At 37.8% G+C, this 15614-nt stretch overlaps 1 protein-coding gene across 9 annotated transcripts in view; it reads left to right on the forward strand.

Moving 5' to 3' along the window:
* The window catches only part of kcnq5a (potassium voltage-gated channel, KQT-like subfamily, member 5a), a 166570-nt gene extending 151005 nt beyond the window's left edge, over positions 1–15565 (forward strand). For 2 of the 9 annotated variants that reach the window (XM_065296679.1, XM_065296678.1), the window contains exons 9-17: positions 687–713; positions 2038–2094; positions 3510–3730; positions 7030–7138; positions 8503–8634; positions 8888–8998; positions 10567–10674; positions 12032–12161; positions 12239–15565. In XM_065296679.1, coding sequence (XP_065152751.1) covers positions 687–713; positions 2038–2094; positions 3510–3730; positions 7030–7138; positions 8503–8634; positions 8888–8998; positions 10567–10674; positions 12032–12161; positions 12239–13186 — 1843 coding nt within the window. In that variant the 3' untranslated portion in view covers positions 13187–15565. The remainder of the gene's footprint in view (positions 1–686; positions 714–2037; positions 2095–3509; positions 3731–7029; positions 7139–8502; positions 8635–8887; positions 8999–10566; positions 10675–12031; positions 12162–12238) is intronic. The other 7 variants (XM_065296681.1, XM_065296680.1, XM_073812924.1 and 4 more) reach the window with 5 other exon arrangements.
* The last annotated feature ends 49 nt before the right edge of the window (positions 15566–15614 follow it).

Raw genomic sequence — 15614 nt, forward strand, 5'->3', positions numbered from 1 at the left:
TTAGTCAATTTGGAAAAAAGCATCTGTCAAATACATAAATGTAACTGTAAACGTTTACAACATAGCTCAAAGTAAACATAAGCTTTCTGTAACAGAAGTTTTTTAAAAGCTCACCAAACTTTCAGTTAGGATGTGAGCCATGAACCCACACCTGCTTCCTCGTGCCAATACTGTGGGTAACTGAAGTTCCCCTTATGTTGCTCAGAACAGATAAATCATAGCGTACAGAAGCCCAGACAGTTTCCAGACAGACACCTGAAGACACATAAAAAATGATCCGAAACAGTGGATGTGCTGTTATTTTAAGGCCATTCACCAGTTCTGCAGTAATTAGACTCAAAACACCTCCACATTATAAAGCTGTGCCCCCCCTGCTTTAGTGCTCATCTAGTAAGCTTGACTCTGCATTGCTCATAGCTTGCATGTCTTCTTGAAGTCTCTTAAAAATTGCTCTTCATTTTTTCTCACTCTTAATGCGTGCGCGTGTGTTTGCTTTTTTAACTTGTTAACTGTATTGTGTGTGACACAAAGAGAAATATACTGATGGCTCATTCTTCAAATGAAACACTCAGTATATTTTTCACTTTCTGTAGTTGCCTTAGTTTCCTTATTAGTGTCTGTCTGTCATTCATGTCATGTATTAATATCCTGCCCTTTTTCTCTATGTTTTTAACTAACACCTGTAGGAAAGACCAGGGAGAAACCATCAGCAGGTTTGTTGCTCTTGTATCTTGTATCACCCTGTTGTGTGTGTGCAATGTTTCACTACGTCAGAATGAATTGTGTGTCGCTGTAGCTTCATTGACTTCAACAGAAACAGAAAATAGGGAGCAGAAGTAATAAATAAATTCATTCATTCATTCATTTAGTTGTCATGGCATGTCACATGTCTTGCTTTATCAGTCATAACCACCGATTTTCATTTGTTTGCTACTTGGCTATAGTGCATTTATGCAATAAACAGCTCACTTGGTAATCTTGTATCATCCAGTTTTATGTATCTTACTGGTGCCTTCTTTATCTAAGCAATGTATTCATTAACTTCTAAATGTTTATAATGCTTGGAATTTATATTAAACTTAATTTAAAAAGCATCCAAGGCCATTTTGCCATAATGAGTGGTTTTGTGTTGCGAGGCGCTTGCTCTTTTAACATGGCTAGTGTGATAGAGAGACGTTTATACAAGAGATAAAAAAATAAATAATGCCTCTGTACTGAAATATCTAAAATGCATGTTCGTACAGTGCTGGACTATGTTTAGATGCAGCAAAGACTGCATTACATTTACATGGCTGTGATGTAGTCAGATGTTTTTGTTGCTGTATTTTCCGCGTAATTTTAGCTGACAATAAAAAGCTGTAAATGAGCTCAAGCCTGTAAGCCTATTATATAAATTCATTAAAATAATGGTTGCACCCAAAGCCTTTTTGTACCCTCACGCTTTCAGTTAACATTGTAATTGCGTGTTTACATAGCTCGTATTAAATATTTGAAGCGAACCAACGCTCAGATATAAATGAAGTAATTTACCATTGGAAAAGCCCCTCAGCGTGTGGCAAATGTGTCAGTAAATGCACTGAAAAATTAACCTTCAAACTGCAAAAGCATTACAATAAACGGCTTTGCTGTGAATGCTTTTTGCAGAGCTTATGGTGCTGCGTATGTGTGTAAACACAGTAAACTTAAGGAAGTTTTCCTTTTCGAATGAAGAAATGAAATATTTAGAGAAAGCAAATGTATAATTGGCTGGTAAATCAGAGAAAGTAAGTCACTGATGGCTTTAGACAGGTTTGTGCACTGTTTATGTAAGTATAGCTCTTGTGCAACTGTGTTTATGTGTGTGTGTGGTTTTAAATGAGACAAAACTAATTAAACTTTATTTCACCATGTTTGGTTGCAAAAACATGCAGATTTATTTTGTGTTTTGCTCCATTTTATGGCACGTAATTCTTCTGTTTCTATTTTGTTCCACTTAAGGAACGTGTTTCCTCACAGTCTGACTAACTCATCTGCCATCTGTCTCCCTCATTTCTATAGTAAGGGTCATAGTAATAGACAGAGGCTCTTCAGGAGGTATTCCACACGGATATATAGGTACCCAGCATCCCCCATTGCTCCAGCAATATGACCAATGCGAATGCTAACTAAATGCATGACTGGTGGCGGTCACCTCAGATAACCCCGCCCACTCTCAGACCCCGCAAGGGGCTAAATATACTTTAAAGGTCTGCTCCCTTCTTCTTTGCCTGTTGCCTGAAGGATTTAACTGAGCGGTTTTAAAGATTCAGTTTAGTTAGAAAGGTTGTATCTGTCTTTTACTGTACTACTGTAGATGTAATGTAGCTCAGCATTGCGTTAGCAGTGCAAAAGGTTGTGGGTTTGATCCCTGGGAACACACGTATGTATTAAGTGTTAAAAAAGTACAGTGCAGGTGTTTATATACACCAGCAATGTACATTTAACACTGGTGATTTTACTAGTTTGTAATAAACTGTAAGTCACTTTAGATAAAAGCGTCTGCCAAATGCATTAATGTACCGTAAAAGGAGTTGCTTTAGACCACTGATATAATTTTTTAGACAAAACAGACATGTTTCCTCAGTGCTTCATCTTGTATGCAAATAATTGTTATTAATGTTCTTGGCATATCATGTTAAAATTGCTTTAGTTGTGACCTTGCATGTTGCATGTGCATGAAACCTGGTTCTATATAGTTAACCTTTAGTATCATAATTTCTCTCTCACTTAAACATACACTCACAAACTCCTAAGCATGAGCTGACAGCATAGTCAACTATGTATAGCATGATAAAGAAGCACAGATTATAAAATCAAAGACTATTTCGAAGAGTTATTAAATGTTTTTTCATGAACCGTTTATATTATATACTGTAACAAAAATCTCTAGGCCTCTACATCAAGCTTAAAAGACAGGTCATAGAGATGAGATTTAAGCTTTTTATATAAGGTAGCAAAGGAAGTAAAGTGGTCAGAGGGTGGTCTTTAAAATGTTGCTTGCTGATTGGTGGCAACTTTGGAATGGAAGGTGTCTTGCATGAGAGTCTTTCGGTGGGGGGTTTTGTAGGGCAGGTGTCTCCAACTTTGCTCCTGGTGAGCTACCGTCCTGCAGACTTCAGTTCCAGCTCCAACACACCTGTCTACAAGAAACCCTGAACACCTTGATAAGAACTGTCACCTGTTTTTGATTGGGGTTGGAGCTAATATCTACAGGACGGTAGCTCACGAGGAGCAAGGTTGGAGACCCCTGTAGTAGGGAATAGTATTTGGCTTTAGCAAAGGTGATTCCCAAGCTGTGTTCTTTACTAGAGAAAATCTGGTAAAGACTGAGACACAAGAAGTATTTATTAAATAAGCCTTACTTTAAACACAAGATTTAAATGTTGATTGTAATCTGTTTTTCTCCCTTGTCATTTCTTCCTATTCATTTTCCTTTTCTTCCATTACCCTTCATATGCCCCTTTCCATTCATCTTCTTTCCTCTCCTGCAGCCAAAAGCTAAGTTTTCGGGAGCGTGTGCGCATGGCCAGTCCTCGCGGTCAGAGCTTAAAGAGCAGGCAGATGTCAGTGAATGACCGCCGCTCTCCTGGTACAGAGGTGGGCGTGGAGGGCAGCAGCCCTGCCAAAGTCCAGAAGAGCTGGAGCTTTAATGACCGAACTCGTTTTCGCCCATCCCTCAGACTAAAGAGCCAATCACGCACAACAACTGAAGGTGAACGTCTTTTAATTGTATTAATTGTAATCCTTATTTCCTCCTTGGTAGTTGTTTTGTTGCTGGTAGATTATTTTGGACAGCTAATGACTACAGCTTGGACAGCTAATAGCTTGAACCTGGTATTTACCAGCTACTATGTTTTAAAACACAGCTACACTTACCAGTTTATAGCTGGATAATCAAGAATGGTACACTAGAACATGAGTTTTCATTGACTATGTCCGCCAATAATAAAAAATTACTTTAAATGACAAAGAGTAGAGTAGATTGCATCATTAGTGCATCATGTTTATATAATCAACAGTGATATTGAGATCATTCTGTCCTTCTGCTTTATGTTGTAATTGTAATTATTCCTGAATTTAGGATATTTTAGCTGCATAAGATTATGGTCTCCCGAGAGGATCCTGTGTTTGCTCCCATCTCCAGAATTCCCCTTGAGGCAGTAGAGGGAAGCAGAGAAGGATAGATAAGATCACTATTGACAGTCCTGCACATTAGACATGAATAATTGAAAGGGTACTATTGAAAAAAATGGTACACAGTGTGATAAACCTACCAAAACTTCAACATTGTGAGCCAACATTCTAATTGCTTAAAAATATAGGAATGGTTTGTCTATTTTTGTTGCCATTTTTCTTTTTTTATATTTTAATCCAAGACGGAGCCTTAGTAATACAGTATAAAGGGGACATTTCATAAGACTTTTTTAAGATGTAAAATATATCTTTGGTGTCCCCAAAGTACAGATGTAAAGTTTTAGCTCAAAATACCATATAGATAATTTATTACAATGTGAAAATTGCCACTTTGTAGGTGTGAGCAAAAATGTGCCTCTTAAATGCAAATGAGTTGATTTCTGCACTAAATAGCAGTGCCTTGGTTGGATAGTGCAGATTCTGACATCAAAAGGAGTCACATTTCAATGACCTATTTTTTCACATGCTTTCAGAGAATGGTTTACCAAAACTAAGTTACTGGGTTGTTCTTTTTCACATTTTCTAGGTTGATAGAAGCACTGGGGACCCAATTACAGCACATAAACATTGAAAAAGTCAGATTTATATGTCCCCTTTAAGTAGTTTTTACAAACAGACCATACAAAAAACATTACTGGTGGGCATCTTGGGACAAAACAATGGCACATATATATGTTAAAGGAAAACTTGACTTTAATAAAAAAATCTAATCATTTACTTACCAGCATATCATTAAAAATGTTTATTTGTTCAGTCAAGAAGAAATTAAGTTTTTTGAGGAAAACAATCTAGGATTTTTCTCCATAGTGGACCTCAACAGTTTGCAGTTTCAATGCAGCTTCAGCTTCAAAGGGCTCTAAACAAAAGCATACGGGTTTATCTAGAGATACCAGCTTCATTTTCGCCCCAAAAATCACGTTAAAAGGTCACGCGTTACATATGCGAAACTACCGCTCCGGTGTTTACACGTGTGGAGAGAGAGGATTGTTCCGACGTTGTTGTATGTTAAATTATTCTAACTAATGTCTTTGTGTCAGTTTATTGTTTAAAATGGTTCGCAAGTGTGGGTTTCACGTATGTAACGCGTGACCTTTCGACGTGATTAGCTTACGTGTCACACAAGAAGATGAGAAGTTTTTTAATTAAGGCAGCTCAAACATGCATTGTAGTCTGGGACTATGCCCTGTCAGGAAAACCGCCCTAAATAAAGACTAAAAACAAAAGATCGATTCTGACCTCAGAGCATACAGAACAGTGGCGGCTGGTGACTTCTTTTTTTGAAGCGCACGATGCGAAGTTCGTCACTACATGTATGTAGCTTGTTATGTGTGTGGTTCGTCATTTCAAAATATGTGTTCTGCGCTTTGAGAGATCGTGTGTGCATCACGTGTCATGCCAAAATAAGTGCCTGCTGCCTTGAACTTGATTACTTGCGTAATCAGAGTTTACTGTTAAGGGAGTGTCTTGCGTGTATTTAGGGAACGTCTCTTTTATCATAAACGGTTTTGACGCGTGTGCAGCAGGCACTAATTTTGACAAAACACGTGATGCACACAGGATCTCTCCACAAGCAGGACACATATTTTGGAAAAGGGAACCACACACGTGACAATCTGAACACTTATTTTGAATTAGCGCATCCTTGGAAGAGCGGTCACGAGCCGCCACTGATACACAATATGGCTGTAACATGGCTGCAGCAGGAGCAATGATATTACGCAGCACCTGAAAATAGTCCCCTGCTAGTGAAAGTAACCAATGGGACTATTTTCGGACAGTGCGTAATATCACTACCCCTACTGCAGTCATGTTACAGCAACAAAGTCCTTGATTATTATGCCTGAATATAGTTCCTAGCCATATAGACCTATAAAGTCACATCTTTTAATTTTCAGTCAGTCTTAGTACACAATAAAACTACAGAAGAATCAAGTTTTAAATAGGAAAAATATTTAAACTCTTTGGTTGAATTTTTAGCGCGATGCTAATGGTCTAATCAGATTCAATGGATTGTGCTAAGCTATGCTAAAAGTGGTACCATCAGACCCGGAGATCAGCTGAATGGATTCCAAATCAAAGGTTGAACTCTAGGGGAGCTGGAAAATTAGCATATTTAATATTAAAAAATGCAGTGTCCCATTAAGCAGAATTCACCAAGGTAAAAAGAAACATCTTTGTGACATGTAGACCTAAACCCTGTGTGAGCCCCATCAACCAAAAATAATGGTTCTCAGTCCATTTGTACTAACAAACTGGCTTCATGCCCTTCTAAATAACTCATAGTCTCGTGTGGATCTATAAGCTTTACATTTTAAAAGCAGTCTCTCTTTCTTTGCCAATTATATTTGGCATGTCATTTATTCTGTGGTATGGCTGAGACTGCTAGGATGGAGTTAGGCATTGCTCATGGTTCAGATTGAGGTATTGAATCAGTCCTAAAAGCATCATCTAAAGAACCTTTAGGTTAAATCAAAGTTTGACCTTTTAATGGACTAATATTGAGTATAATCATCTACAGAATCAGTTGTGCTTCAATGACTCATGACTGGAAAGAAAAGGTTTTTGATGAATGCTGTTTTGCTTCTTTTTTTGCCTATTGTGATGCTTCAATTTCCAGGCACTTAATTTTTTCAGTGCGTGTTCTGTAAAGCTTAAAGTGACCTGTGGTTTAGGTGAAGGGGGTCAAGGAAAGATTTCTGAAGGCTGTATTGAATCATAGCTCCTTTATTGATCGGTGCTTGGCCTTCTCTTCTGCCTAGTTTTGTTTTTCAGAAAGAATCCACTGCTTCATATTATTTTCATTTTCTCTCTTTACAGCTGATACCAGTCTTGGTGCAGATGATGCTTTCGATGAGAAAGGATGTCACTGCGATGTGACTGTAGAAGATCTGTCTGCTCCGCTTAAAGCAGTCATCAGGGCCATCAGGTGAGCGTGAGTTTCTAAGCACCATGCTGGGAAATCAAATCACGGATTTTGCTCAATACGTTCAAGAAATAATTGTGGCCTTGAGAAATGTAGCTCAGGATATAATGAATTCTCACCAGTCCAAAACCTTGCTTCATTTGTATTAAACTTTTATGAACTATATATTAAACTTAAACTTTTGATGCATATATTATACATAAACATTATATCCTAAAAATAGTTTAACGATTTGTCCTTAATGATATTTATAATCTAATGAACATGTAATGGCAGGCAGTCGTGGGCTCATAGCCACGACTGTGGTGCCCTTGAGCAAAACACCTGCCCCCCATTGCTCCCCAGGCACTGCAGTGGTCACATTCAAATTATGGGTTACCATACATTGGTCATTACTTCACCTTTACGCCATGCATCAAAGGGTTTAATTGATTCTGATTGGTTGTTGCGGTACTATTACTATGGGCAGACATTAAAACACGATTGATGCTTGAGGAATTAACACTGTGGTCACAGAGGTTAAATCCCTGATAGAAAAACATACTTTGTTCACCATGCTTTGTTGGTTAAAGCACATTGCATCACATTAATAGTGTAAGACCATCATCATCTCTCTCTTTCTCCCTGCCTCCCGCCCCTCTCTCTCTCCCTGCTGTGAGAGGCCACTGATTGTTGCTTCAGGTGGCTCAGTTCACTTTCATTGCCCCAACCATTAGGGTCTCCCAGGGGGCATGGGGCTTAGAATTTTCCCACTTCTCTTTCCCAGGGTGTCGGATTGAAATGCTCACAGCCAGTGGTGCTTATACACCAGCTCATCTGACATGCCGTATACCTGGGCGATTGAGAAAAATTGACAGGGGTCTGAGTCTGTAAAACGTTACAAAGATTACTGACATTTGTTTACCACTGTGTCAATATTTGCCGTTTTGCACTCATTCTAACAAACGTCAGTCATATAGGTTTGAGTTTCTGTGTGGTCGACCTGCCTGTGGTCATAATTCTGTTTACACAGTTAATGTCTTCCACCACACATGGCTTCAAATGAGTATGTACCTTACTGAAGTAATATTTTTATTAACCGGTTTAATGATGAACTGTGCTATTATTTGTGACTTATTACTGCCCTCTAGTGGATATGGGCAAACTCACACCACTCCAAAGTTTGTTTAAAACTGAACTGTGCCATTATTACAAATAATAATTAATTTTCATTCATTATTGGTTGATTTCCTCAACACCTCTGGTAAAAAATTTGTTTTGCATCCCTTATTCATATTGTAATATTCCTATATAATATTCCTGTCTTTTTTAGTGTAGGGCTGTAATCTTAAACCAAATTGATTTCTAATCTCCTTTACTTTTGAAAGGATAATGAAATTCCACGTGGCCAAGAAGAAATTTAAGGAGACTTTACGACCGTATGATGTGAAAGATGTGATTGAGCAATACTCTGCTGGTCACCTGGATATGTTGTGTCGTATCAAGAGTCTCCAGACTAGGTGAGAACTGACCAAGCACTTGTTTTACATTGATAAGATGTTTACCCTTCACATGTAACATGTTGAAATTAATTTATTATTTAATGGTATCTCTGAATATATAGCTAATACATATTTAAAATTCAGTGCACGCCAACTCACACTTTGCTGTATGCTATTATGTGAGCTGTATAGTGCAGAATATAATAAAAAAAACTGTGAATAATGCACGCGTTCTTCTACTACATGTTTGTGTCTGCGCTCTTTTATTCAGGTTGGACACTATTGTTGGTCCACATACCCTGAGCAGCAAAGCCAAGACCTATTCTTCTCCCTCCCTGCCCTTGTATTACAGCCAGGCCAAGAGAAAACAATCTGCCTCAGGGTCAGCTGACCCACAATTCATAGCTCTTTAATCTTTAAAACATCCAGACATGAGTCAATTGCTGAGGCTATGTGTCTAGTCATTGCTCTTTGATAATGGAGATTGGTTTGAACATTTCAACAGTTTAAGTTGTTAAAAAACTTTCAATTAAGGACTGGATTATAGGTGTTTGATATTTAACTGACCCAGAGCCTCATGCTGTTGGCTCTGTCCAATAACTCATTGATTCCTTTGCTTTTCTTATACAGAACTCTCTAACTGTTTAACAAGGTTGGCAAAAGCTTAGCTTAACGTGATTCTAACTTTGACCTAACTTGTGGATTGATTGATTTCATCCTGCTTTCATTAGTGTTGTGGTTTGTGCCCAAAGCTTAATATTGATCATACAGTTTGTCACAACTGTTGATTAATAGCATTTTGTCAGGCATAGAATGGCCTCTACTAATCATAGTACAATGAAAAGCTCTGCCATGATCAAAAAGTGGTGCACTTAACTTTTGTGCTAACAATTTGTAACTTATAGTTGGCCTTATATATCTCATACAGTACCTTAATGATTGATATTGAAAGTTCTTCTGTTAAAGGTTATTTATAAAACTATACAGTCTGACAAAGAAAGACCCTTTATTTTTAAGAGTGTAGCTGATCAATGCACCATGGTTTGAATCCCTTTCTCTTGAATCGTATTTCTACTTCCCTTAACAGAACTGTTAAAATATTCGGGCTACCTTAAAGGGAACATTTCACAAGACTTTTTTTAAAATGTAAAATAATTATTTGGTGTCCCCAGAGTACGTATGTAAAGACTAAGCTCATAATACTATATGGATAATTTATTATAACGTGTTAAAATTGCCACTTTGTGGGTGTGAGCAAAAATTTGCCATTTTTGGGTGTCCTTTAAAATACAAATGAGCTGATTTCTGCACTAAATGGCAGTGCCGTGGTTGGATAGTGCAGATCAAGGGGGCGGTATTATCCCCTTCTGACATCACAAGGGGAGCCAAACTTCAATTACCTATTTTTTCACATGTTTGCAGAGAAGGGTTTACCAAAACTAAGTTACTGGTTTGATATTTTAAAAAAATATTTAGGTTGATAGAAGCACTGGGGACCCAATTATAGCAATTAAACTTGAAAAAAGTCAGATTTTCATGACATGTCCCCTTTAAAAAAAAAAATCAGATTGGATTTTCAAGGATTTTCACTTACTATTTTTTATCTTGACTAGTGAAGAATTGCTATAACTAGTTGGTTTCCAGGACAGGACATAAGAATAGTCCTAACTTGTGCTGACATTTCTTAAAATATATCACTGAAATTTTGTCTGAAGATGCACACTTGTAATGTTTTTTGTAAGGTGTGTTTGTAAAATCTTACTTACGTTTCCTAATATAACCAAGGGCTAGTTCTGGCTTAACCTAAACCCTGTCCTAGTTCAACCTTATTTTTTAAGTTTTGATAAAACGGGAAGTTGAAGTTACTTGAAAATAAAAAAGGCAACTAGGATTTTTTACAATGAGAAAACCTTAACATTGTATTTGACGCCAGTGTGTGTTTTCATTCAGCCTAGCTACAGCCATGGGTCCACATCAGACACTGAGCACCAAAGCCAGGAACCTTTCCTCTCCCTCTCTACACTTGTATTACAGCCAAAGCAAGAAGAAGAACTCTGGGTCAGAAGCCTGTAGTAGGCAGGGGACTGGTGTTGGGGGTATGGGTTGGTTAAGTCATGGCGTAAAGAATACTGTTTCTGGGTCCAAGCCTTCACTTATTTTAATATTGCATATTATTTAAACAGCCATTTATGAGCATAATTTATTTATATCCCACATTTAAGTCAAAATTGTATAAATACACAGTGTACACAGTCTCCAAGCTCACAGAATCACTGATATCAATATATTAATAATTTGGGGGGGAAATCTATGTCCATGATTCCATGTCTAGTCATCTCAGATTTTGTTATGGACATACAAATTAGGATTGGGTGTTTTGGGGAGTTTTGCATTATGATACAAGGGTATGTTAGCGTGATTGTTTTGCTAGTTCCCTATGGCATTTACGATCAGTTGGACCAGGACACGATGCATGACGTCAGTCTTAACAAGCCCATACTTACCTAAATCAGTTTATACTGTGCACGGGGTCCAGTGATGTTGTATAGACTAAAGTATACATAACATAAATATTTTAAAATGGTCTTGTTTATCCATCATTTGTTCACATAAAAATAAACTATGCACAATTAACTGTGTAATGCAATATGTGTATTTCAGAGCACCACATAATCATCATCACTGGACTCCCAGCTGCCTATACCTTTACATGTTAGCAATGTTTATTCAATCTATAGGAGGTTGTGTAGCAAACACTAGGATTGGTTCCGGTGATTGATGTAGATTTATGTGATTGATGTTGCATGATAGATTTAGAAAGAAACCATAATATACTTTATCTAACACCTTAAATCATATACTGAAAAGCATGTTTTAAAGTCTGACTACAGGCTTTCTGTGTGCTAGTAAACTCCTAAAAGTTGACAAAATGTTAAACATATTTAAAAAGTATGTCTCAGTATTGACAAAGTATGGCACAAGCAGTATTTAATTAATACTGTGCAATAAGTTTATCATTTCTAACTAAGCAATGATTATATTTTGAGATATATTTTGATTGGCTACCTCAAAACAAGGACACAATAACACAATAAGGATTTTTTTAAGTGTTCTTCAATGTCCCTGAAAATATAAACTGTATTCAAATATGACATCTCCATCTGCCAAGCCTTGCATAGAGCGAGTTTATTCATTAGAAACTGTACTGACGCTACAGTACGTCATTTACATTTTTCCTATCTTAATACAGTAACATAGAAAAAGTGGATAATGGTGATGCACTAACCTAATTTCTTGTTCACTAACCCAAATCAGGTTTTGTCCTGCTGCGCTGCGCTTTGCTGGAGCTAAAGGATCAAAACTGTATAACAGTGCATTCTTATTTAGGCTTAAAATGTCGTCTTTTGTGTTGTAGGGTGGATCAGATACTGGGAAAGGGCCAGATATCTGTAGATAGGAAAGGCAGAGAGAAAATCCTTCCAGAAGGCGAATCTCTGGAGCATGACATGAGCATGCTAGGCCGTGTCTGCAAAGTAGAGAGACAAGTAAGTTAATTACAAACTTTTAAGTACAATAATAAGCATGAATTCTAAGCTGAATTTAATTTGTTTTTATAATATAGGTGCAATCTATTGAGTCAAAGCTCGACTCATTGCTGGATATATACCGACAGGTGTTGCAGAAAGGATCCTCTTCAATGCTAGGGCTGTCTGCCTTACCGCTCTTTGAGCTGGATCAAACCTCTGACTACCAAAGCTCTATCCATAGTAAAGACTTATCCTCCTCTTCTCAACTGGCTGCTAACGGTGTATCTCGCTCTGGCAGCAGTAACCTGCACCGTGGCCTGCATCTTGCCCTAGCCCCCAATGAACTTAATATGGGTACTGGCTACACACCTTCGATCTCCTCCTTTTCACCTTCTCCTCTTCTGAACAATCAGCCTTCCAGCCCTGACTGTTTTTACCCAGCTTCCCCACCTCCTATCCTCACCCCCAACAACCTTTCCAGAAGCCAACAGCGCTTCACCGAACTGACCAGGCCTGTACCAACCGTCCATTCCAACTCAACAACCCTTCAGCTCCCCCCTATGGTGCGAGCGTCTCAATGTCGGCCTACTAGCCTTATCCCAGAAACGTTACAGGAGAGCAGGGCAGAGTGCTCAAACCCGTGCCTGCTGAGTCCCGAAACCGAGGTGCAAATGGACACAAAAGCCGAAAATATCGAAAGCACGGTACAGCTGAGAGACAAGCCAGAGCGCAGCTCCAAGGAAGAGGGGTCCTGGAGGAGACATTTAAGCATCGATATCGATCCTTTGGGACTCATGTCTTCCACAGCAAGTGCTTCGCTAGAAGTGGAGCGTGGGCTTGGTAAGTCTCTCTCTGCTCAGAACCTTATGCTACCATCTGCAGCGGACTGCCATCCCAGCCTGTCCACTCGGAGTAGCGGAAGCAGCAACAATGAGTCCAGCGACCGGGAGCCGCTGGCCGACTGGGGGGATACAGAGCTATTCCTCAATGATAAAGAGCTGGAGACCATGGAGGGTGAGCACTACCTCCTGCACCACCAATAAAGTACCGACACAACCTTCTCTTCTGAGCTGCTACGGACAGGAGCCAGTGGGCCATTTCCCACCCAGTCAGAGATAGCCCAGAGTCCAATAACTTGCCTCACATATGCTTAAAATAAGCCCGGAGGCACTTCACTGTGGAGAATGGACACAACCTCATGTCCCCTGTGTGCTTTTTTCCAAAGGAAATGGAGTGTCCAATACACTCTACATCTTTTTTAAATTTCACAAAAAATGACACGTTATGTTTGTACGTACATATCAATGCATGGGCAATTTGGGAAAATAAAGAGAATTTCTATCAGTGGAAAACTAAGGGGGAAGAAGCATTTAAAGTTATGGTACTATGAGCGCTATTTTCAGACTTGCATGGGAACGGCATGTTTAAAATCCAACAGCAAATAGGTTTGAAAGTGTGTATGCACCTATAGTAATAAGCTCTTGGTCAGCATCATTTTTTTACTTCTGAATGTTTTGCAGTTCACTCATTTGCATCTGTTAAGATTTTGGAAAGAATAACAGAAAACCAGATGTTCTTTTCCAAAACATGTTAGGCCGTGATACTATGCAAACCTCAGCGGATCACCAGGGTTTGCAAGAAAAACTTCAGATAAATAACCCAGACCAAATGCATCTTCACACTGTAGCCTACAAAGAGTTCATGTTTTCCTAATTTAACTATAAGCTCAAATATGTAAGAGTTTAGTAACTGAAAACAGCTGATTAGAAACAATTTGGCTTAGAGAAGAACACAGATTTCAGAGTTTCCGAATTACAAAATTGTGGCTGCTATAGACGGTTTCATCGGACGCACGTGTGGTGACGCGATTACAAGTATAAGAGGAACTTTACTTCCGGTCTCTGTTTGTTTAAAGGCCTGACTAGTTGCTAAACTGAACTCTTGAACAAATACCTCGTCGAAATAATAACAAATTGGTTTCCTAAAGATGAGGGAAGATGGCGATCATTTACTGCTATTTAAAGGGAGGTTTGGCAGACGATCTGGAGTTAAGATTGTATACATAGTACACATTTAGCTAAGTGTCATTTTTGATACAGTACGCTTTAGCTATGATTTGAACTAAGATAATCTACTTGTTGTTTATTTAGCTTGTTATCAGAAATAAAATACTCCAAAAGGATTTGTTGTTGTTGCGGAGTTTACCGGAAGTTACGTTTGTTCCACGAAAGCCATTTGTTTATGTTATTGCTGAAACCGTCTATAAAGTAAAATATGAGAAATAAATCAAATCCCTTTTATTAAGACAATGAATCAACACTTGCAATATCATAACTTGCCATTTTAATTCTTGAAAATTTAGTTTTTTATGCTTTTTATTTGCTTTGCTACCTGCATTGATTTTATAAGCAATTATTTTGCTGTCTCAAATTTAAAGTCACACGGAAGTGTTTCTATCAGAATTGCAGCAATATCTAATTTGTGTTTTAATTTTATATTTGTATTATCTGTAGCAATCATAGCTAAACGTCTTATACCTAAACCTCAGCCTTGTAACCTCTGCTTTACGTTTTTAATTCCATGCTTTGGAACGGTACAATAAGTGCTTTAGCTAAAATGCTGTCTGTAAAACTTAGAATGTAACTTGTATATTGTTATGTGTATGTAGAATGATAACCACGATTAGCTGTGTTTGTTTTGTTTTTGTTAAAAGCATCTAAGGTGTACGTACGTTAAGGATGTTTTCGGCACTGTACAACTGAAAGCACAACTGTTCAGATGTGTTGAGGAAACCTGCAAATGTGATGTATTGTTTTAACATGAATATGCTTTAAATATGATTTTTAATCCAGACATGGATGAGATGCTTATAATGTTTTAGAGTCAAGGCAAATAATATAGGCATTTGAAAAAAAACTGAGAAAAGAGCTGTGGAACTAATTCATGCTTGAATTGCAGATAAAGGTTGTATAGAAATTGTTGTCTTTTTAACACTTTATAATTAATATTATAATTGTTATTATTACTTTTCTGAACGTTTTCTTTTATTTGTAATTGAATGTTTTACGGTGCCTTTTTGCATTTTATTAAACATTCATGAGACTTCTGTATTCATAACACCACTCTTATCTTGAACTCTTATTGATACTGCATTTATGTTTCGATTATTGCACATTCTCTGTTTGGCTGTGAACTTAAAGCGTCTGTCGGTTAAAGCAACATTTCTTTATTTTACCCATAGATCAAATTATTTATTACACAGAAACTGGCCTTAATATACAGTTCATGCCTGATAACGTTCTCTGTCATTCAGAATAATTTATTTCATCATTGTGCACATTACAGAGTTGATGCTCTGGGATTGAAAAATGCAAAATGAAAATGTATGATCATCATTAAATAAATTAAAGACTTGAAACTTAGCCCAGCGTGCTCAATTTTAAACAACTGTGTATGCATTTACTTGATAAA

This window comes from Paramisgurnus dabryanus, chromosome 20 (assembly GCF_030506205.2).
Source record: "Paramisgurnus dabryanus chromosome 20, PD_genome_1.1, whole genome shotgun sequence".
Taxonomy (NCBI): Eukaryota; Metazoa; Chordata; class Actinopteri; order Cypriniformes; family Cobitidae; genus Paramisgurnus; species Paramisgurnus dabryanus.